The 25,650-nt window shown below is 35.2% G+C and overlaps 1 protein-coding gene across 7 annotated transcripts in view; it reads left to right on the top strand.

The window, feature by feature from the left end:
• ALMS1 (ALMS1 centrosome and basal body associated protein) overlaps positions 1-25,650 on the top strand; it is a 167,493-nt gene that overhangs the window by 113,221 nt on the left and 28,622 nt on the right. For all 7 annotated transcript variants that reach the window (XM_053925860.1, XM_053925856.1, XM_053925859.1 and 4 more), the window contains 2 exons: positions 1,682-1,852; positions 20,577-21,733. In XM_053925860.1, coding sequence (XP_053781835.1) covers positions 1,682-1,852; positions 20,577-21,733 — 1,328 coding nt within the window. The remainder of the gene's footprint in view (positions 1-1,681; positions 1,853-20,576; positions 21,734-25,650) is intronic.

Raw genomic sequence — 25,650 nt, 5'->3', positions numbered from 1 at the left:
TTCTTTCATTTTGGCCAAGTTTATTTGGCAGCCTCCCCGTGCAGCTACTAATGACTCCCTGTGTTGGTATCGTGGCCTAATGTTGTAGGTGTCCTATAGGGTCCAGTGGCACAGCCTCCCCTATCACCTAAGCTGGGTACTCGAGGTGTGCCCTCATGTTGGCTGAGTATACCCTCCTCTTGTAGTTAGGCCTTTGTTGCTATTGGCAGGTCAGTGGGAGGGATTTACCCAGACCAGTGGGCCGCAAGGATTGGCTGTGACCACTGACCACCAACATCTGCCCTTCATGGAGGATCAGCTGTGCAGGAGCAGGGTGGTGGTGCTCCAACATAGTCTGTAGCTTTCCACTGGGTGCGCAGGCCCTGCAGTTTCCCTGGTGCTGCAGGCCAAGATCAGCCCCTATGTAAGTTCTGCCCAGGGCCACACTGCATGAGGTGTAAAGCAGTCTAAGATGGCTGCTACTTGTTCTGGGCTTGGAGATTCCCAGGTGAAGCTAAGCTGTGAATCTAAGCTGGCTGCTGCTAGTGCCAGACCTGGAGCCACTTAGCAGGAGGTATGGGTCTGTGGGCTCACTGAGGCCGGCTGTTGCTTGTTTGAAAGGATTTAGGAAGTTGTGAAGCATGACCCAAGACCAGCCATTCACATGGAAAAGTCACTGTTAACAGCTTGGGTGGGCCATAACTTGGATAGGGCGGAGCCTCAGGAAATCTCCAGGGTGGGGTTGGAGTCTCAGATATGGCACCTGCCTGCTGACTCTGGCTCTGTGGAGGGAGGATTCAGAAAAGGAAAAATGACCTCTGCCCACCTTTCTGTCTGGGAGAAAGCTGTCCCCCAGCTTGCGCCTTGATGCCAGACACTTCAGTTCCTCTGTATGCTGCTGGTGCCTTTCAAGCTGCTGCCCTGGTGCTGGAGCTCAGAGGGATAGAGTCTAAATAAGTCCTTGTGCAGGTTCTTTAACAGGAACTACTTAGGTCTTTAGCAGTTTCTTCCACTGACTCAATCCCTACTGGTTTTTGCAGCCATAAGTTATGGGGACTTACCTTTCTGGCACTGGAACCCTGGGCTGGGGGTCTGGCATAGGGCTGGGACTCCTCATTCCCAAGATATCCCTTCCAAATTTTTATCTACCACATGTGGATGTGGGACCAGCCTGTTCCACATTTCCACCCCTCCTAACAGTCTGGATGGATGTGGTTTCTTTAATTCCATAGTTGTCAGAGGTCCATTCAATTCAATTTCTAACAGTTCTGAGTGATGGTTGTTCTATAATTTAGTTGTAATTTTGATGAAGTTGTGCAAGGAGGCCATCCGCGTCTGCCTATGCCATCATCTTTACCGAAAATCCCTCAGCCATCTTCTAACAGCAAACTTAGTTAACTTTACTTCGGAGCTCTTGCATGATCCTCCTAGCTGGAATTGGTTTTTCTTCCTTTGAGTACTTATATCTCTATCTGTCTTTCTCTTATGGTGTAATTCTTTTACTTTGTATGATGGTTCTTTTTGTACATTTTTTTAAACTCCAATTTAGAGCAGCTGTTTTTAAAAACATTCCTGATTGATCTTTTTAATTTTTTTTCAATACTAGTAATAATTGCTTTCACATAACAAGATGCTGGAGTGTTTTAAAACATTTTTGTCAAATTCTTATTTGAATAGGATGTTAACAATTCCACTTTCTTAGATTCCAGTGATGCTGTTGCTGCAAAGCTCTCAGCTCAACTACAAAACACAAAGATGAAAAAGCTGCCAGACACTAAAGCCATTAAACAGAAAGAGGAGATCCATAGTAAGAGGACATTTCCTAAGGAAGCCTGGACAGAAGATAAAGAATCCTTGCAGATAAATATTGAAGGTAATGGGATTAAGATGTATATGTGTATTGGGTGATGCTATGACTAGTTTTGGGTTTGTTTGGGTTTTTTTCCATCTTGATGAGAATATAGCTTCATGATTTAAACAAATATCCATTTCTTTTTTTTGCTTTCTTATGTACATTATAAATTACTTCATTGCTACTTTGTCTATGTTGATACACATATTGATTTGTAGAATTGTTATACCTAGGAAAAGATATTAGCTACTTAGAAACAAGGTTCAAGATAAATATTTGTTAATATTACAAGTGAAGTATTATGTCTCAGTATTGACTCAGGGAAAAACGTAAAAGTATTCCAGAAGACTGTAACAAAGACAGAAAGCACTTCAGTACAAACTTTGAAAAAATTACAGTAAAAAAGAGCCAAGATGATATCTATCTATGTTTACTCATGGCCCCATTTTTCTAACAAAAGAAAAGCTTAGAGGACACAAGCCATTACTACCTGGCTGTCATACTTTCCCTCTTCAAGGAAGATAGAGAACAGTGCCCAGATAAGGAAAGAAAGGAGTCAAGGAGCTATAATCTATCCTTTTATTTTGTATTTTATTTTGAAAATAGTACAGGGGCAGCTGATCACATTAAGAATGTATAAGATAAATCACTGTCTGCAAGGATGCCTGAACTACATAGTGGGAGGAAAACATTGTCTTCAACAAATGGTGTTAGAAACTGGATATCCATGTTCAAAAGAATGAAGTTGGATGCTTACCTTTTACCACATATATAAATTAACTCAAAATGAATCAAAGGTCTAAACATAAGAGCTAAAATTACAAAACTTAGCAGAAAACATAGGGGGAAAGCTCCATGGCTTTGGATTTGGCAGTGATTTCTTAGATATGACACCAAGATGACAGGCCACAAAAAGAAAATAATAAAAAATAAGTTATACCAAATTAAAAACTACATCAAAGGACACAATAGAATGAAAAGGCAACCTATGAAATGGGAGAAAGTATTTGTAAATCATGGTGTTTTATTATCCAGATTATATATGGACTTCTCTAATTCAACAATAACAGAGAAATCCAGCTTAAAAATGGACAAAGGATTTGAATAGACAGTTCTCCAAAGAAGATATATGAATGACTAAGAAGCATATGAAAAGTTGCTCAATTCACTAATCATCAGAGAAATGTCAATTAAAACCACAGTGAGACACTACTTCACACCCATTAGAATGAATGCCCACTATCAGAACAGAAAATTAACAATTGTTGGCAAGGATGCAAAAAGATTGGAACTGTTGTGCACTGTTGGTAGGAATATAAAAGGGTGCAGCCATTGTAGAAAATAATATGGGGTTCCTCAAAAAAATTAAAAATACATTTGGCATATAATCCAGCAATCTCATTTCTGGGTATATATCTTAAAAAAGAAAATCAAATGCAAATCTCAGAGATGTCTACACACCTATGTTCATGTCAGCATTATTCAAATTAATCAAGATATGAAAACAACCCAACAGATGAATAAAGAAAATGTGATAAAAACATACAGTTAAATATTATGCAGCTTTAAAAAAGAAGGAAATCCTGCTGCATACTACAGTGTAGATGAACCTGAAATTCATTGTATTAAGTGAAATAAGCCAGTCACAAAAATATATATATACTGTATGTTCCATTTATATAAAAATATAGAAAGCAGTCAAAATTACAGAAATACAAAGTAGAAAAGTGATTGCTGAGAGAGGGAGAGGGTGGAAGAATTCATGTTTAGTGTATATAGAGTTTCGGTATTGCAATATAAAGATGTTCCAGCCCTGGCTGGTGTGGCTCAGTGGATTGAGCGCCAGCCTGCAAGATGAAAGGTCTCCAGTTCAATTCCCAGTTAAGGGCATATGCTTGGTTTGCAGGCCAGGTCCCTGGTTGGGGCATGTGAGGGGCAACTGTTTCTCTCTTGCACAACGATGTTTCTTTCCCTGTCTCCTTCCCTTCCCCTCTCTCTAAAAATAAATAAATAAAAATCTTTAAAATAAGCAAAGATGTTCTAGAGATCAGTTGCATAACAATGTGAATATACTCAGTACTACTGAACTATACATGTAAAATGGCTAAGATGTTAAATTTAATATACGTTCTTTGCTACAATAAAAAATGTATAAGATACAAAAACAGAACATTGCAACTCTGCAATGGGTAGTGTAGGAGACATAGTTTGGAAAAGATGGGAATTTACTCTGTAAAAGCATACTCTAGAAGACCGAAAAAATAATTCTAGAAGATACAAAATATATTAAGTAAAAATTGAGATAATAATGAGATATAAGGAGAGATTTAGGAAATGAGAGAACAAATTGAAGGAAAAAATTATACCAATTAAGAGAAAAAAGAGATAAAAACAATTAGAAAAAATAGTAATTTCAGGACTGAATGAAAATTCAACACAATGATGTCTGTTGGTATCTCTAAAGAAGGTAACAAAAAAAAAAAAAATGTGTAAAAAAAGCTGAACCTACAATTTGAAAGGGCATACCAAGTCCTAGGAAAAATTTATATGTAATAATCAACACCCAAATGTACATTGGTGATAGTACTGAACTTCAAAGAAAAAGAACAAATTATACAGGCATCCATGCAGAAAAAGCCAAAAGAAAAATTAGCAAGGGGACAGGCAGAATAAATGGAAGTCAAAGGAAATATAAGTGAGCTAATTTCATCTTTAAAGTTGATGAATCAAGAAATACATATGTAAGTATAATGCTTAAAATTATAAAAGTTACCTCTAAAAGAGTTAAATTATAAAACATTCAAAATATTTAGTAAAATGGTAGGAGCAGCAGGGGTGTGGAAGGAGGAATAAAAGAAAACATTAAATTTGTAACAAATGAAAAAATATAAAATAAGAGAATGGAGAGTCTATAAGCCTATATAAATAAATATATGGGGTAAATTCATTTATTTAAAAAAACTCATTAGTTTAAAAAACAAACTCAGTCCTACTGTATATAGTGGACACATTGAAAATAAAATGACTCAGAAGGGTTGAAAATAAAAGGAAAACTAGAGACATATGAAAAAATATGGAGGCATAATATTAATATAGGTGAGATTAAATTCAACACCCAAAGTGTTATGGGAATTAAGGAGTAATGTTTTTATACTGATTTGCAATCCGCAATCAGGTCATACATGTGAATATTTAAACATGAAAGAGCATAAAAATATACAGAACAAAAATGGGAGCATTATCAGTAGCAAAGTTTATGTTGCCTTATAAATGAATGAAGTTGTAGAATTATGTGAAAACAACAGTTATGCTATATCGTCATGCCAAAGGTGCTTAGGGGGATAGATAAAGCTCCTCATGGGAGGAAGAATGCAAAGCTATCCATCAACTGTCCAAAACCTGAGAGGACCTATATGAAGAAATGGACACTACAGACTAGTAGTAAGGAGCTTGAACACACATATTTAGCTCATACTAGATTATAGAAATGAAAAAAGTTTTAAAGCAAAGTTAAAAATTCATCTGGGAATGCAAGTAACAAGGTTGATTTAATAGATAACGCGTAAAAGTATGCTTATAAAAGCAAGGTATCCTCTAAAAAGCAAAGATTTTTTTTAACTGTGATGAAGCCTGATTTACTTTTTCTCTTGCTGCTTGTGCTCTTGGAGTCATATCCAACAATCCTTTGCCAAATCCAAGGTAATGAGATTTAGCCCTACATTTTCCTCTAAGAGTTTTCTAGTTTTAGCTTTACATTTAGCTCTTTGATCCGTTTTGAGTTAATTTTTTTTTATATCACGTGAAGTAAGGGTGTAATACTTCATTATTTTCCATGTGTATATCCAGTTGGCCCAGCATCATTTGTTAAAAAGGAGTAATCCTTTCTCACTGAATGGGCTTGGCACCCTTCTTGAAAAAACAGTTGGCCATAGGTATCTGGATTTATTCCTGGACTCTCGGTTCTGTTCTGTTGATCTGCATATTTATCCTTGTGTCAGTGCCACACTCTCTTGCTTATCTTTGCCTTGTAGTAGTAAATTTTGAAATTGGGAAGTGTGAATCCTCCAACTTTGTCTTACTTTTTTTTATTATGTTGGCTATTCTGGGTCCCTTATAATCTCATATGAATTTTGGTATCAGCTTGTTTCTAACAAGGAAAGCAGATAGGGATTGTGTTGAATATATGTTCAGTTTGGAGATACTGGCTATTTAATAATGTTGTCTTCTAGTCCATGTACATGGGATGTTTTCCATTTATTTAGATCTTTTTTAAATTTCCCCGGCATTTGTAGTTTTCATAGTAGTTAATGTTACACTTCTTTTGTTATATTTATTCCTAAATATTTTGTTTTGATGTTATTGTGAATAATACTGTTTTCTTAATTTTTTTCAGTTTAAATGCAAGTATATAACAGTACAATTGATTTTAAATATTTATCTTTTATCTTGCAACATGCTGAACTTGTTTATTAGTTCTAATAGATTTTTAAAGTATGCTTACAATCTTCTGGATACAAAATGGTGATACCTTTTATGGTGAATATGGTGAAAATGGTGAATATAACTTTACTTCTTACTTTGAAATGCACATGCCTCACCCCAACCCCAACTGCCCTGGGTAACACCTCAAGTACAATGTTAAATAGAATTAATAAGAGAAGACATCCTTGTATGTTCCTGTCTAGTGGTCAGACATTCAAGTTGAGTATGATTTTAGCTGTGTATTTTTCATGGATGCTCTTTATCAAATTGAGAGAGTTGCCTCTACTGCTAGTTTTTTAAATGTTTTTATCTAGAAAGTGATTGGATTTTGTCAGATGCTTTTTCTGTGTCTTTCAGATTGTCAAGTAAGTTTTCTTTTGTTGTTTTTTTATTTATTTAATTTTTAATTGAATTTATTGGGGTAACATTGGTTAATAAAGTTATTTAGGTTTGAGGGATACAATTCTGTAATATCTCATCTTGTATATTGTATTGTGTTGAACCAAACTTGCATTCATGGGGTAAGTCATACTTGGTCATGCTATATAATTTTTTATATGTTGCTAGATTTCATTTGCTAATACTTTGATGAGGATTTTTGTGTCTATATTCATAAAAATGTTCATTTGTAGTTTTCTTGTGATATCCTTGCTGAGTTTTATTGTCAGGGTAGTACTGGACTCCTAAAATGAATTGGAAAAATTATTCTTTAAATGTTTGATATAATTCAGGGGTGAAACCATCTGGGCCTGGACTTATTTTGTAGGTAATTTTTTAACTACTAATTCAAACCCTTCACTTGCTTTAGGTCTATTCAGTAATAGCATAATCTATTACTTCTTGAGTCATTTTCAATAGTTGGTGGCTTTCCAGGAATGGGATCTTTTCATTTCATCTAAGTTATCTAGTTTATAGTATTCCTTTATAATCTTTTTGTTTCAATAAATAAAATTTATTTATTGGTAATAATGTTCCCTCTTTCATTTTGAATATGAGTCTTCTCATTTTTTTCTTGGTCAATCTAACTAAAAGTTTATTGATTTTTTTTTAATCTTTTCAGAGAACTAGCCTTTGTTTTCAATTATTCTCTTTTAAATTCTCTATTTCATTAATTTCCACCTTAATTTTTATGATTTCCTTCCTTCTGCTTGCTTTTAGGTTTAATATGATCTTTTCCAATGTCTTAATGTGGAAGTTTAGGCTTTTTTATTTCATCTTTCGTCTTTCTTGATATGGGCATTTACAACTATAAATTTCCCTTTTAGCTTTATGTGCATCCCCTGACTTTATTGGCATTTATTAAAAAGTATTTTCTGGTTTCTCTTTTGATTTATTCATAACTCATAGGTTATTTAGGAATGCCTTGTTTAATTTCCACATATTTGAGGTTCACAAATTTTATTGTATTGATTTCTAATTGCATTCTGTTGTGGTTAGAGAGTATACTTTGTATTATTTCTATCCTTTTTAAGTTTATTCTCTTGCCTGATCACTCTGGCTAGGACTTGCAGAGTATGTTGAATAAGAATGGGGAGAGTAGGCATCCTTGTCTTGTTTCTGATTTTAGAGGAAAAGCTTTCAGTTTTTCACTACTGAGTATGTTACTAGCTAAGGTTTTGTCGTATGTGGACTTTATTGTGTTGAATACTTTCCTTCTATACCCATTTTCTTGAGTATTTAAATCATAAATGGATGTTGTGGCTTATCAAATGCTTTTCCTATAACTATTGATAAGATCATGTGATTTTTATCCTTTCTTTTGTTAATGTGCTGTATTATACTGATTGATTTATATATGGTGAATCATCTTTGTGTGCCTGGAATGAACCCCACTTAATTGTGATACATGCACATTCCGGTCCACTCTCCTTGGCTGCCAGGTTACATTGATGTCACAGAAACCATTCTCGATATATTAACAATGGCTGGACTATATATATAAATCATACTACTCAACACCAAATAAACAGTCCAATTAAGAAATGGGCAGAGGACTTCAACAAGATACCTCTCTCCCAAAAAGACATACCCACTGTCAACAGATACCATATTTTGCCATGTGTAATGCACACTTTTTTGCCCAAGTTTTTGAGAGAAAAATAAGGATATGTATTATACATGGGTGGTACTGGTACATAAAGTTTCATGTACCTTGTATCTGTTCTTGTGTTTTATAATTATTTGTTACATAAAATTTCTTGTACCAAAATATGTTCAAAAATAAATGCTAAAACTCCTTTATAATACAAAAAAACAGATACCTAAAAATAAATAAATAGTTGAATTTAAAAATTAAAGTGAAAGATTCTTTTTCCTGAAAGCCTGTGGCAAAAACTTGGGTGCACATTATACACAGCAAAATACAATATATGAAAAGATGTTCAACTTCACTAGCTCTTAGGGAATGCAAATCAAAACTACAATGAGATACCACCTCACACCTGTTAGAATGGCTATTATCAACAACACAGGTGACAAACAAGTGTTGGAGAGATTTTGGAGAAAAAGGTACCCTCACTCACTGCTGGTTGGAATGTAAATTGGTACAGCCACTATGGAGAATAGTCTGGTGGTTTCCTAAAAAATTAGGAATAGAGTTACTATATGACCCAGCAATCCCTCTTCTGGGTATTTATTCAAAAAACTCAAAACCATTTATTCACAAAGATATATGCACCCCTATGTTCACTGAAGCATTTGCAGTGGCCAAGACATGGAGATAACCAAAGTGTCCTTTGATAGAGGATTGGATGAAGAAGATGTGCTACATACACACTATGGAATACCACTCAGCCACAAGGAAAGATGAAATACTAAATGGATGGACCTTGTGAATATTATGCTAAACTAAATAAGTCAGAAAAATCTAAGAATCATATGACTTCACTCATTGGGATATAGAACTGAAAATCATAGACTCAGACAGCAGTATGATGGTTCCCAGACGGAAGGGGGTTGGGGGGTAGTAAAGGTAAAGGGGGCCAAATACATGGTGATGGAAGATGATTTGACTTTGTGTGGTGGGCACACAATGCAATATACAGATCATGTATCATAGAAATGTACACTTGAGATCTATATGATCTTATTAACCAATGTCACCCCAATAAATTTAATTTAAAAAGGAGGAAAAAAGTTTATTGAAGTTTGGTCTACCAGATGGTCTTTCCTGGCAATTAGTTCATATGCACTTTAGAAGAATGCAGTCCTGGCTGGGTCATTCGGTTGCTTAGAACGTTGTCCTGACAAGCCAAGCTGCAGGGCACCTACATGAGTCAACCAATGAATACATAAATAAGTGGAACAACAAAATGATGTTGCTCTCTCTATCTCCCTCTCCCTCCCCCCCTCACTTTTTCTAAAAAGAAAGACAGATAGATAGATTAAAAAGTAAAAGAAGTATGTGCATTTTCCTGTTGTTGAGTAGAATGTTTTACATAGATGTCTATTTGGTTTATAGTTATTCAGGACTTCAGTTTCTCACTGTCTTGTCGTTCTATCTGTTATTGAAAAATGGAGTATTGAAGTCTTCAAATTTTATTTGCCATTTCTCCCTGTACTGTCAGTTTCTGCTTCATGTGTTTTGATTCTCTCTTATCAGGTAGGTAGATATTTGTTTATAATTCTTGTATTTTCATCACAAAGAACTCATATCATTATGAAATACTCCTTTTTTAATCTGTCATAACGTTTTTTATTTTGGAATGTTTTTTTTCTATTCATATAGCCTAGAGCTTTCTCATGGTTGCTGTTTGCACAATATGCTTTTCCATCCCTATATTTTCAATTTGTTTGTTTCTTTGATTCTAAAGTAGGTTTCTTGTGGACCGCTTATAGTTGAATCATGATTTTTAAAACCAATCTGACATTCTACCTTGTGGTTGAGTTTTTAATCCATTCACATTTAATGTTATTGTTGATATTAGTTACAATTACATCTGCTGTTTTACTTTTGTTCTTTATATATCTACTTGTGGCAGTATGGTGAATTATCCTGAAAAACTCCCTTGAAGAAAATAACTAGAATGCTGGATAAAAATATCAAAACTCTTTTTAAACTCATCACAGAGTTGACATGACCATAAAGCATCTTCAGGTCCCAAAAATAGAGTGAAAGGAAGAACCTCCTGAAATTTAATTATGACTGAAGTAGACTGCCACTGTAAGGGTTTCCTCTGCGTTCTGTAGATCTGGGATTTATATTTGATGCCTACATGAAATTGGGGACAATATGGAAGCTTAAGGCACACCAATAGTGAAAAGTGTTAAAGGATGCTCCTGCTTAAAGCTGGGCCTCCAGTAAGCTGCAGTCAAAGTATAAACATAAAAGAAATACATCCATGCAAAATAAGAAATCAAGGAAACTTACCTGTCTCAACCTTGGTAATGAGTTTGGGAAGATAAGACAGCAACGAATTTATCCTGAGAATTTGTAACCACAAACCAGCTTTCACATATGTTTATACTCATGAATTCTGCACTGGTACCATTTATTGGCACAGTAGTACATGTGTGTTCAGTAAAACTTCCAGCCCCAAATTTTATTTAAAATGGCCCTAGCTTGGTAGCCAGCTCACATACCTGGCTGAAGTAAATGCATATCTCCCTAAAAAAACAGACCTCTTTAAATATTCTCCCAAATGCCAAACTCATAGTTAAGGCACCACGAGTCGGGGAGTGGGGAACCACATTTAAAAAAGGCAGAAATGAGACCCACAGAAACAAATTTCCAGGGCTTCTTGGAAAAATGGCTGATTCTAGGATTAGAGCAGGAAATACAGAAGATGCACCTGGAACATCCTGTAGTGCTAGAAACTAAAGAAAAAAGCTCACCATGATGGGTAATACTATGTCATAGGGACACAGGAGCTGCCAATAAAAGAGCTCCCACGGGCCAAAATTGCTTCAATTCAAGCAGTATACTGAGTTTGTTTAGTTTTTTCCATAAAATACACATTTTTCATTTTTCACCAATAACTTGATTGATTTGGATATTTTGAGTATGTCAGCTGTTTCTCATGTAGTATAAGTTTGATCTCAATTAATGTCTCTATTTGATCATTGTCAACTTCAACTGGTTTACCCAACTGTGAAGAATCTCCAGTACAAAATTTTGCAAACCACTTCTGACACGTTCGATCAGTCACAGCACCTTCTCCATACACTGCACAGTTCTTTTTTTGAGTTTCAGTTGCATTTTTACCTTTCTTAAAATAATAAAGTATAATATGCTTAAAATGTTGCATATTTTCTTCCATCTTCAATATTAAAATGGCTGCGCAAAAATTTACAAATTTTTATTTTTTTCAATGCTTGCTGATACAATACAATCTAACAAAATTGTTTCGAATGAAGTTAAAGGCACCTAAGCACTACAAGAGTCATCTTACCGAAAAAACCAAACGAGCTTTTAAATGGCCGACCCAATAGCATTGAATTATATAACAAAAGTAAAAATATTCGTGAATCCATACTGATCTAATTTAGTTATTAAATAAATGAATGAAGAAATAAATAGCTCTTCTGTGCAGAATTTTAAATAGATACTCTATAGATACTCTGCCCTTAAGGAGATAGAACGTAACTCTACTGTTTACGAATGGGTTGTGCAAAGTAACTGCCTTCCAACAAGTTTTGTAAAGGAAGGCAAAAAAGAGTAACTTTATAGTAGAGAACCATGACAAACCTCAGAGAGGTAGCCAAGGTCAACATCAGCAGTAATAAATCATGTTGTTATTATATGCCCTTAATATGTGATGAGAAAGCACTTTAAAGTTTTCCTTCTCAAAATCTGTAACCCCAGTCTAATAAGAAAAACATTTGGCAAACATTCCACAAAATACCTGAACAGGACTTCTTAGCACTTCATGGGAACAAAGAAGGGTCTAAGGAACTATCACAGAAGGAGACATGACGACTGAATGGGATCCTAGAACTGAAAAAGGACATTAGGTGTAAACTAAGGAAATCCGATACAGTATGGACTTTGGTTAATAGTAATGTAACTTTATAGGTTTTTAAAATGTAATAAATGGACTCTAATCCACAGAGGAAAAACTGCTATAAATGATGATTTTAGAAAAATTTCTGAAATTTTACCATAGATTACACATTAATATCTTATCAATGTTAAGTTAAATGTATTTCATAATTATACCATGATATGTAAGGGGATATTTTTCTTGTTAGAATATATACACTGTAGTATCTGGAACTGAAAGGACATGACCTCCGTAACTTACTGCCTAATAGTTCAGGTAAAATATTAATAATATGTATTATTATAGGTCCATTATATGTATTATTATATGTTACATAATATGTATTAATACATATAATAATACATGTTAATATTTTATCTGAACCATTAGGGACCATTAATATATAATAATACCTAATTATATGTATTGTTGTATTATTATAATATTAATAATTATAGGTTGTGACAGACATAAAGCCAATGTAGCCAAATGTTAACAATTGGTGAATCTAAGAGAAATATATGGAAGTTTATTCTGCTGTTTTTGGAAATTTTTGGTAGAGCTGGAAATTTTTTTAACAAATAAAATGTTTAAAGAATTTATGACATTTACCAGAGTGTGAAACAGATGATGGGTATGGTATAGGGTTTGGCTTTACAAGGTATTAAAATGAATTACATAGTGATAATAGTTAAAAGGTTGCTCTTGGGGCAAGAGACTCGGGTGATATACATCAATGGAAATAAATTCAATGAGAATTTATTCTATGGTAAAGGAGCCATTTCAAATGAGTTTGGAAAAGTTGGATTATTCAATACATTCTGCTAAAATATTTAGCTAGCTATTTGGAATTGGGGTACAGATTCAAGTTATAGCCCTGTCTTACTCCCGTTACCATATTTTGTATCTTTAAGATCTAACTAAAAAGGAGATCATAAAAGTTCTAGATGAAGCAGGGTTATTATTACTTTGTTTATAAAGTGAGGTGACAAAATCTAGAAGACATAAAAGCAAAGATTTGACAAATTTGACTACATACTAAAATTTAAGTTTCTGCCTAGTGGAAAATAACCAAATGCAAAGTCAACTTAAAATAGAAAATGGCAAGACAATTTTAAATTTATAAACCTGAGAAAAGAGGGCTAATTTTCTTAGTATGCAAAGAGCTTTTTATAAACCAAAGACAGTCTAGTCGAAAAATCTAGAATGTGAACAGGAATTTTATTATAAAAGAAATACAAATAGCAAAGATATGAAGCAATACTTAACCTTTTTAATAATCAAAGGGATATACTAAAACTAGGTTTTCTTTAAAAGCCTATTTGAATAACACAAATGAAAAGATTTGATTATCCTTAGTATTGAGCGTATGGGGAAACATCCATACACTTTGACAGTACTGTTGTTAGAAATGCAAATTTCTTGCAACATATTTTGAGGGATAGGGGAGTTTGGCAATACCAAACTATTATGGCTTTGTTTTTAACGTTTGTTGAGTCCTGGAGTGTCCAGTGGTTCAACAAAAGACCAGAAGGGAAATTGAAGTTGGGAAGTTTATTACTCTCAGGTCTTAGAGGAGGTACATGGGAGGTCAAGACATGGTGAAGATAGAGCAGCGGGACCTGGGGCACATGCCTTCACTAGGGCCTGCAGGTACAGTATATAAGTAAATATTATATAAGTGTAACCATGCAATATTGGGTCTGTGATTGTTTATTTCATTTAACATAATGTCCTCAAGATTCATTCCTATGTCACATATTACAGAATTTTCTTCTTTTTATGTATATGCCACATTTTCTTTATTCATTCAGCTGTCAATCGATATTTAGGTTGTTTTCACATCTTGGCTATTATGAATAGTACAGCAGTGAACACAGGTGTACTAATATCTCTCAGAGTTCCTGATCCCAGTTATTTTAGATAAATACCCATAACTGGGATTGCTGGATCATATATGGTAGTTCTGTTATCACTAACACTTTTTTTGTTTCGTTTTTTCTGTTTTTTTGAAGTATGTTTTATTGATTATGCTATTACAGTTTTCCCAATTTCCCCCCCTTTATCCACCCTCCACACCCCCAACCCTCTAGCTTTTCCCCGCCCTTAGTTCATGTCCATGGGTTGTACATATAAGTTCTTTGAGTTCTGTTTCCTATACCATTTTCGACCTCTCCCCATCTATTTAATGCCTACCAATTATGCTCCTTCTTCCCTGTACCCTTTCCCCCCATTCTTCCCTCCCCACTGAAAACCCTCCATGTGATGTCCATTTCTCTGATTCTGTTCCGGTTCTAGTTGTTTGCTTAGTTTTTTTTTTTGTTTGTTTGTTTGTTTGTTTGTTTTTTTAGGTTCATTTGCTGATAGTTGTGAGTTTATTGTCATATTACTGTCCACATTTTTTATCTTCCTTTTCTTAGATAAGTCCCTTTAACATTTCATATAATAATGGTTTGGTGATGATGAACTTCTTTAACTTACCTGGGAAGCAATTTATCTGCCCTTCCATTGTAAATGATAGCTTTGCTGGATAGAGTAATCTTGGATATAGATCCTTGCCTTTCATGACTTCAGATACTTCTTTGCAGCCCCTTCTTGCCCATAAAGTTTCTTTTGAGAAATCAGCTGATAGCCTTATGGGCACTCCTTTGTAGGTAACTCTTTCCTTTCCTCTTGCTGCTTTTAAGATTCTCTCTTTGTCTTTAATTTTGGGTAACTTAATGATGATGTGCCTTGGTATGTTCCTCTTTGGGTCCAACTTCTTTGGGACTCTCTGAGCTTCCTGGACTTCCTGGAAGTCTATTTCCTTCACCAGATTGGGGAAGTTTTCCTTCATTATTTGTTCAAATAAGTTTTCAATTTCTTGCTCTTGTTCTTCTCCTTCTGGCACCCCTATGACTCAGATATTGGAATATTTCGGGTTGTCTAAGAGGTTCAAAACACTCAGTTCCTTTTTTTTTTTTCTTTGAATTCTTGTTTCTTCATTCTGTTCCAGTTGGATGTTTATTTCTTCCTTTTCTTCCAGTTCATTGCTTTGAGTCCTGGTTTCCTTCCCTTCACTGTTGGGTTCCCTGAATATTTTGCTTTATTTCATTTTGGGTATCTTTAATTTGTTCTTTCATTTTTTTGACCAAGCTCAATCAGTTCTGTGAGTATTTTGATTACCCGGGCTTTAAATTCTCCATCACATAGGTTGGCTATCTCCTCATTGCTTAGCTCTCTTTTTGAAGATTTGCTCTGTTCTTTCATTTTGGCCCTATTTCTTTGTTACAGGCCCCTATTAAGTTATAAGGGGGCGGGGCGTTAGGTATTCACCCAGGCAGGGCAACCCTCCTTGCTGTGCTGCAGCGCTGCTTGTGGTAGAGGGGCCAGTGAGGGAACAGTGCAGCTCCCCTGCCTGTCTCTAGCCCACTTTTCATCGAACTCTCTCGTGTGAGACTGGGAGTTTCTCCCACTGCAGCAACCATGGTAGTCCACAGTCAACTCTTAGTCTCATTTTTGCCTTCAGCCAGCCCCGCGCATGCAGTCCACTGCCTTACTGGTCTGGTTGTTCTGGTTGATTTTTTCTTTAATTCCTTGGTTATTGGAATTCCATGAAGATTGATTTTCTGGTGCTTCTGGTTTATTGATTTTAGATTGGTTGTTATCCTCCTTTTGGTTGTGCGAGGAAACAAAGGGTTTCTACCTATGCCTCTGTCTTGGCTAGAACTCCTTATTTTGTTTTATAATAGCCATTCAGACAGGTGTGAGATGATACCTCATTGAGGTTTTGATTTGTATTCCCGTGAAGATTAGTGATGTTAATCATTTTTTATCTACCTATTGGCCATTTGTATGTCTTTCTTGGAGAAGTGTCTATTCAAGTTTTTTGTTCATTTTTAAATCAGGTTATTAGTTATTTTACTGTTGTTGTAGAAATAACTTGTATATTGTGGAGATTAACACTTTATTATAGATACATGGTATGTAGATATTTTCTCTCAGTCCACAGGTTGCCTTTTCACTTTGTTGATTGTTTCCTTTGCTCTATAGAAGTTTTTTACTTGTATCAGTCCCACCTGTGGGGGCGGGTTTTGTGAGCTTGCTATTTGTTTGTTCATTTGTTTTTGTTTTTTGTCACCTATGCTTTAGTATCATGTTCATGAAATCATTCCCAAGACCAATATCATGAAGCTTTTCCCCTTAATTTTCTTCTAGGAGTTTCACAGTTTCAGGTCTTAAATTTAAGGCTGTAATGCATTCTGAGTTGATTTTTGTGTGTGGTATAAAGGAAGACTCCATTTCATTCTTGTGCGTTCGAGTGTCCAGGTTTCCAACATTATTTGTTGAAAAGATTATTCTTTCCTCACTGTATTCTAGGTACCCTTCTCGAAGCTCAATTAACTGTATGTGCATGGATATGTTTCTGGACTCTGTTCTGCTTCATTGGTCCCAAATGTTTCCTATCTTGTTTCCCTCTACTTTATATACTGTGTAAGCCACACAAACTGAATTGTTTATACTCACTTGCTTGGTGCTTTCCCACTTGGCTCATGATACTTGATGAAGTAGGCAGGAAAGGCCAATGATTATCAAAAAGAGTGATACATGGTAAGGTACAAAAGTTATGTAGTACCTGTATGCCTTGTTAAGGAGTTTGGATTTTGTTCTAATTGTAAGAGAAAGTCATTGAGACTTGCTAAATAGAAAATGACAAGTTAATTTACATTTTTAAAAGATTACTCCATCTACTCTTTGAAGAATACATTGGAAGAAGTCAGCAATGTACAGGAGATCTATTAGAGATGTGCAGTATTGCAGGAGGAGATGGAGAGAAGTGGACAGATTTATGACTGTTTGGTCAAGATTAATGGCAGGAATAGAAAGTCTCACAAATAACTTCCAGATGTCATTTCAGGTTTGAGTGATGAGCCATTTGCAGAGATGTAGATTGAGAGAGGTATTATTTTAGAGGCTAGAATAGAGTTCAGTTAGGGACTTTTGAAATTTGAGATGGCTGTGAGATCCAAGAGGGTATATGAAATACGTAGTTGAATATGAATCACTAGGGCTCTAGGGAGAAGTCATAGCTTGAAATGTAGATTTGAGAGTAGTTAACATTATAAAAATAGTACTAAAAGCCACAGGGAAAAATGAGATTACCTAGAAAGAGATTACAGAATACAAACATCCCCTGGAATTGGCTACATGTGGAGGTCATTGATCATTTTAGCAAGAGTACTTTTAGTTCAGTGGTTTCATTATACTCCAGTCAGAAGAGTGACTTGGAGTAGGGAAGAAGTAAAGAAAATGAAAAATTATATTTTCCACTTTACAAAGATGACTGTAAAGACGAGCAAAGAAATGGACCAGTCCCTGAAAGAAGATATGAACGTTTTCTAGATATATGATATACTAAATGACGCTTTCAAGATATTGGAAATTATCCAGTAAAGAAAAAGAACCTGAAGAGTGAGATATAATAAGGGTAAGAACCAAGGTCTTAAAAGGAAAATGAGTTGGACTCCAGTGGAGGGGCTTACCTTGAAAAGAAGAAGGGGTAATTGTGTCTGAAGAGGTTGTAAGTGTAGGAGGGTTGGTGGAAGGTAGCCTAGTTTTGTCTTTTGTGATCTCTCTGCCCACAAATATTTTTTACCTGCTGGCCTTTTTCTGTTTTCTTCTAGGAGTTGTTTGTTTGTTTGTGTTTTAGTTTCAAGTCTTACATTTAAGTCTTTGATAGATTTTGGGTTGATTTTTTTGAATGGTGAGAGATAGTGGTCCAGTTTCATTTGTTTTCAATGTGACTGTCCAGTTTCCCTAGAACCTTATTGAACAAACTATCTCTATTGTGTATTCTTGACTCTTTGGTCATAAATTAATTGATCCTATATGCATGGGTTTATTTCTGGGTGCTCTATTCTGTTCCATTGATTTGTCTGGGTTTAAGTAACTGCCATACTGTTTTGATTACTATAACTTTGTAGTATATTTTGTAAACAGGAAGCATGATGCCTGTAGCTTTGTTCTTCTTTCTGAAGGTTGCATTGATTATTTAGAGTCTTTTGTGGTTCCATACCAGTGTTAGGATTGTTTGTTCTAATTCTATGGATAATGCCATTGGAATTTTGATAGAGATTGCATTGAATCTGAGATTGCTTTCAGTAGTATGGACATTTTAACAATATTAATTCTGTGATCCATGAATATAGGATATCTGTTCATTTCTTTTTGTCCTCTCCAACTTTTTTGATCAATGTCTTAAAAGTTTCCAGTGTACAAGTCTTTTACTGCTTGATTAAATTTATTCCTAGGTATTTTATTCTTTCTGATGCAATTGAAAATGGAATTGTTTTAATTTCTCTGATAATTTCTTGTATCTACAAACAACTGATTTTTATATATTGATTTCATATTCTTTGGCTTTACTGAATTCATTCATTAGTTCCAACATTATTTTTAGTAGAGTCTTTAAGGTTTTCTGTATATAATATCATGTCAACTGCAAATAACAACAGTTTTGCTCTTTCTGTTATTTGGATGCCTTTTATTTCTTTTTCTTGCCTAATTGCTTTGACAAGACTTACAGTACTGAGTTGAATAGATGTGTCCTTATCTTGCTCCTGATCTTAGAAGAAAAGTTTTAATTTTCTACCATTGAGTATAATGTCAGCTGTGGTATTGTCATGTATGGCCTTTATTATATAGAGATAATTTCCTTTATACCTACTTTGTTAAGAATTTTTATTATGAATAGATGTTGAATTTTATCAAATGCTTTTTCTGTATCTATTGAGATGATCATAGATGATTTTTATTCTTCATTTTGTTAACGTAGTGTATCACAGTAACTGATTTGCAAACATTGAACCATCCTTGCATCCCTGGAATGAATTCCACTTGATTGTGACCCTTGTGATATTTTATTGAAGTTGGTTTGCATCTCTGTTCATCAGGGATATTGACTAGTAATTTTCTTGTAATGTCTTTTTCTGGGTATCTGGGTAATTCTGGCCTTGTAAAATGAGTTTGAAAGTATTCCCTTCTTTTCAATTTTTTAGAAGAGTTTGGGAAGGTTTTATATTAATTTTTCTTTAAAGGTTTGGTAGAATTCACCAGTAAAGCCATCTGTCTGGTCCTGGGCTTTTGTTCATTGGGAAGTTTGATTGTATTTTTATACTTCTGACATAAAAGCAGATTTCATGTGCCTTACTATATTCTGGGGAAATTGCCTTAGGGATTCCTAGAGTATTTAATGAAAACCCTAGTTGCCAATAATCTATAGTTTAGGTGAAAAGAATCCCATAGTTACAAGTGTTACTTTGTTGCATGTATATGTCTTTGTTTCTCCAAAAAATATATATATATATAGGGATCCTACGTCACTATTTACAATTAGGGTTTATTATTGTAAGATGTTATTTCATCTTAAAAATGCCCATTTTGACATAGAATAACTGTCAAAAAGTGAATTCGGAGGATGGTAAATTTTGTGTTAGGTACCATATTTTTTGTACTATAAGACTCACTCCCCTCCCACCCCCAAAATTTGGGAGGAAATGGGGGTGCATCTTATAGTCCAAATGCAGCTTTCCTGGCTTGCTGGGGGTGGAAGGGTGGCAGTGGAGTGGGATCACAGGAGGCAGGAGCAGGACCACATTTCTTGCTTCAAAATTTTTTTTCCTACTTTCCTCCTCTAAAACTTAGGTGTGTCTCATGGTCCGGTGCATCTCATAGTCGGAAAAATAAAATATATTTTACCACAATAAACAAAATTGGAGGGGGAAAATGTAAGGATGGTTCACAGAAAGGAATTTTAAGAGGCTCTAAAACATGTACGTTTTCTTTTTTTATCCCACACATTTAATTACTGATGATTAAAATGAATTCTCAGGTGTGTTAACTGAAAGGGGTAACAATACCTATCGCTCAGTTTTATCAACACAATTGAATAAAAAGGGGAAGAAGAATATACAGAGTACATATTGTAATACCCCACACATAGCAAGCAGTTAATACAAAGCAGTTGCCGTTTAGTCCAGAGGACTAAAGCGCCTTTCTTGAGGTCATACAGCCAGTCTGTGGCAGAGTCTCACCCAGAATGCAGGTCTTCTGACCCTGAGTCTCTTAAATGCTTACCATGCCAATCTGGTCACTAGGCATAAATTCTTTATTCAGTCAGTGAGTTTTCTGAAACTTTATATGAACTGTTGTTTCCTTTTTTCCCTAGAAGTGTGAATACTCTTTCTGAACGGAATGAAAATATTTTCAAAGTCATTTAAAATCTTTTTTTTCCTCCTTTTCAGAGTCCAGATGTCATTCAGAATTTGAAAATACTACCCATTCTGTGTTCAGGTCAGCCAAGTTTTACTTTCATCATCCAGTGCACCTGCCAAGTGATCAAGACTTTTGCCATGAATCCTTAGGGAGAAGTGTTTTCATGAGGCACTCTTGGAAAGATTTCTTTCAGCATCATCCAGACAAACAACATACTTGTCTACCTCCCCCTTATCAAAATGAGGAAAAGACAAAGACTGATTATACCAGAATAGAGAGCGTCAGTATCAATGTAAATTTGGAAAACAAAGAAGTGATGCATCCTACTAAAAGTCAGGCTAGAGATTATGCAAAGTGTGACAAACAGATTGATGATCAAAAAAAGGATCGTCCAGTCACCCCAGAGCCCGTAGCTCAGCACATTACGAGTTTGAATGAACTCTGGAACAAGTATCAGGAGCGACAGAAGCAGAAGAAACCTCCAGGGTTCAGTGATAGGAAAGAAGTATCCTTGGTGGAGCGACTTGATCGTTTGGCTAAACTTCTTCAGCATCCCATCACGCATTCTCTTCGGCCCTTAGAAAGTTCACAGGATGATAGCAGAGAGCAACGAGATGCTAAGGAATGGAGGGGTAGACAACAACAGAAAAACAAGCTTCAGAAAAAGAAGCGGTATAAAAGCTTGGAGAAATGCCATAAAAACATAGGAGATCTTAAAAAAAGCAAGGTGCTCTCTACTCATCAAGCTGGGGGTTCCAATCATATTAAAATTGAGCAGGTTAAATTTGATAAATACATTCTGAGAAAACAGCCAGGTTTTCATTATATAAACAGCACTTCTTCAGATTCTAGACCCTCAGAGGACAGTGAGCTGCTCACAGATACTGCCACCAACATCCTTTCCACCACCACCTCTCCTGGTGAATCAGATATATTGACCCAAACAGATAAAGAAGTGATTTTGCATGAGAGGAGCAGCTCTGCTTCCACCATTGACACTGCCCGATTGATCCAGGCTTTTGGCCATGAAAGAGTTTGTTTGTCACCCAGGCAAATTAAATTATACAGCAGCATCACTGACCATCAGAGGAGATACATTGAGAAGCGGAGCAAGAACAAGAAGAAAGCATTGAGTACAAGTTATCCCCAAATGACTTCTGAACACACCAGAAGGAAACGCATCCAGGTACATGGCTACAAATTGCATCTGGCAATGTGACTTCCTTTTTCATGGACTTTTTGGTTAAGCTTTACACACAGGTGGAAAAAAAAAAAACATTTGCCCTTTCCTCACTATATTTCTTACCAACTGGAAAAGAGTGAGAAAGTGTAGTACAGTGCTATTGTGAGTTGTCTTTCTTTTCATCAATATTCATTTACAAATTACCCTTTGGCTGCTAACTGCTTCCGAATCCGCAAAGCACATCCCTGGCATGGGGGAGCTTCGAGTTTAGAATGACCTTTATTCTGAACAACATTGCTGGGGTCTTTTTGTTTGTTTGTTTTCTGTTTATTCATACTTCCCTGTCTTTCAAGAAATTTTGAGTTGCTTTTAAACACATACACATATACACATACATAATATAATATGATTTTTTAAACATAAATAAAGAGTTTGAATGAAAGAAAATTATGGAAGCCAGAGAGGAGTGAGCTACAACATGATTTTTAAAAATAAATAAAGAATTGTGAGTGATGGGAAGACAAGTTGATGCTGGAGGGGAGATAAAATCTACCTTGTAGATATGTTTGTGAGCCACTAATTTTGCTTTCTTTGCTGCCAGTTAGTGTCCCTGGAATTTTGTGATCAATCACATGAATCTATAATATCAAAACAAAATTTCAAAAGCATCACATGTTTCTGGTACTAAAACCTAAGCGAGATTTACTCATCTGTCATCATCTAGAAGGCACCACAGTGTAGCAGAGTCCTCGTCAGCATCCTTACAGTAAGGTTCAGTAACAATGCCTGTAAGGCTAATGTGACCTTCTAGGGAGTTCAGTGAAGACATATCTCAAGGGGTCAACAAATGCAGACAATTACTTTAACCCAAGAATAAAATTTAGGGTGTCTAGAGAAGTGCTTTACAAAGAGTGATACTTACAAAATGGTTCTTCGGAGTATAGAAAGAAAAACTCCAGATTTATATTTATTTTTCTCTGATTTAAAATTTACATTTTGTATGCTTACAATATATGAGTATGGTAATATGTAATTTATAAATACAAGGTGAGGCAAAGGTAGGTTTATAGTTGTGATTAATGCAAAACAGCTTATTCTTATATTATTTACTAATTATTGTATTTTTATATGAACAGCTGTAAACCTACTTTTGCCCCACCCTGTAAATATCTACTTTGGTAATTGAAGCTCAAAAATATTTTATCAGCCCTGGCTGGTGTAGGTTAGTGGGTTGAGCGCTGGCCTGTGAACCAAAGGGTCACCCGTTGGATTCCCAAATCGGCACGTGCCTGGGTTGCAGGCCAGGTCCCCAGTAGAGGGCGCAAGAAAGACAACCACATATTGATGTTTCTCTCCCTCTCTTTCTCCCTCCCTTTCTCTCTGTCTGAAAATACATAAATAAAATCTTTTTTTTTAATAAATAAAATCTTTAAAAAATATATTTAATCAGTAGGACCCATGATCAAATAATTTAAGACCATTGGTCTAGAAGAAAGAAGGCACAAGACATTCAGACAGTTTACCATAAATACTATTTCTCATAATTGAGGTTTGATAGGTATTCAGTGGCAGTGATTACATATATAAATAGTACAATGCGGGAATAGCACTGATTAAGACTTTTTGTTCCATAGCGGAGATAAGGGGAAAGGATCCAGGTAGAGGCCTTTTTGTGTGTGTAGTAAAATACATACACATAACAAAGTTTATCATTTTAACCATTTTAAAGTGTACAATTTAGTGGCACTGAGTACATTCACAGTGTTTTACAACCATCACCACTATCTGATTCAGCAACTTTTTCCTCACCCCAGTGGAAACCTCATACCCATTAAGCAGTCTCTATTCCCTCTTCCCAATAGCCCCTGAAAACACTTGCCTAACTTTCTTGTTTCTGTGAGCTTGCCTGTCTTGGTTACTTCATATAAGCAGATTCATACTATATGTGACCTTTGTGTCAGGCTTCTTTTACTTCAGCTTAATGTTTCGGGGTTCATCAATGCCTTAGCACTTATCAGTACTTCATTGCGTGTATTCATTATATACTGTGTTTTATTTATCCATTCATCCATTCATAGACATTTGGGTTGTTTCCATCTTTTGGCTGTTGTGAATAGAGCTGACATGAAGTGTACAAGTTTTCCTTTGAACACCGTATAAACAGTTCTTTTGAGAATATACCAAGGAGTGGAAATACTGCATCTTATGCTAATTATCTGTTTAGCTTATTGAAGAACTGTTAAACTTTTCCACAATGACTATACTATTTTACATTCAATCAGCAATGTCTTAGGGTTCCCATGTCTCCACATTCAGCAACCCTTTTTGCTTACCTTTTGGGGGTCGTCCTAGTGTGAGTGAGGTGGTATCTCATGCTCATTGTCATTTTGATTTGCTTTTCCCTTTCCCTTATAACTAATGACATCAAGCATCTTTTCATGTGCTTATTGACCTTTTGTATTTCTTCTTTGGAGAAATATCTGTTCAGGTCTTTACCTAGTTTTTAATTGTTTTAATTTTTGTTTTGTTTTTGAGTTGTAAGATTTATTTATGTAGTCTGGATTGTACACCATTATCAGATGTATAGTTTGCAAATTTGCTCCCACTCTCTGGGTTGTCTTTTTACTCACTGTTCCTGTCCTTTGATGAAGAGCCCAGTGTACGTATTTTTTGTTGCTTGTGCTTTTCATGTCATCCAAGAAACCATTGCCAGACCCAAAGTATGAGGATTTATCCCTATATTTTATTTTAAAATTTTTATACTTTTAGCTCTTTTACTTGCATCTTTGACATGTTAATTTTTGTAGGTAGTGTGAAGGGTTAAAACTTCATTCTTTTCCACATGGATATTCAGTTGTCCCAGCACCAGATACTGTATTTTCTCCCTTGAGTGCTCTTGGCTTCATTGTCTAAACTTAACTGACCATAAAATTGAGAGTTTATTTATAGGCTTGCAGTTCTGTTCCTTTTATTTACATTCCTATTTGCATGCCATTACTGCAATATTGATTACTGTAGCTTTGTAGTAAGTTTTAGAATCAGGAAGGTGTTCTTCTACCTTTGTTCTTTTCAACACTGTTTTGGCCTTTCAATCCCTTTTAATCTCCATGTGACAGTTATGATCAGCTTCTCCATTTCTGCTGTAAAGGTCATTGGAATTTTGATATTAATTGCATTAAGTCTGTATTTGTTTGGGGATTTATTGCCATCTTAATAATAGTAAGTCTTCCAATCTCTGAACACAGAATGTATTTTTCGTATACTATGTAAAGTAAGGCTTTAACTTTATTCTTTTGCATGTGGGTATCTAGTTGTCCCAGCACCAGTTGTTGAAAAAAGGAAGTCTTTTCCCTGTTGAATGGTCTGGGCATAAAAATCATTTGACTATATATGTAAGGGTTTATTTCTGGTCTATATGTCTGTCTTTACACCAGTACCACACTGTTTTGCTTTACTTGTATTTTTTGAAATACTCTTTGAAATGATGAAGTATAAGACCTCCAACCATACTCTTTTTCAAGATTGTTTTGGCTATTTGGGGGTCCATTGGGATTGCATGATTTTTAGTATTTTTTCTTCTTGATGCTATTTAAGTGTGATTGTCTTCTTCAGTTTTGTATTGTTCATTGTTAGTGTATAGATAACAGAACTGATTTTTGCGTGTTGGTCTTATGTCATACAACTTTACTGAATTTATTCTAATAGTTTTCTTGCTGATTCTTAAGGATTTTCTACAAATAAGATCATGTAATCTGTGAAAAGAGATAGTCTTACTTCCTCTTTTTTAATTTGTGTGCCCTTTATTTTTCTTGGCTAATTGGTCTGGCTAGAACTTCTAGTATAATGTCAAATAGAAGTGGCAAAAGCAGGCACCATTGTCTTGTTTATGATCTTAGGAGGAAAGCATTCAGTCTTTTGCC

Source organism: Desmodus rotundus, chromosome 5 (genome assembly GCF_022682495.2).
Source record: "Desmodus rotundus isolate HL8 chromosome 5, HLdesRot8A.1, whole genome shotgun sequence".
NCBI classification, from domain to species: domain Eukaryota; kingdom Metazoa; phylum Chordata; class Mammalia; order Chiroptera; family Phyllostomidae; genus Desmodus; species Desmodus rotundus.
This window is presented reverse-complemented; position numbering and strand designations above follow the sequence as displayed.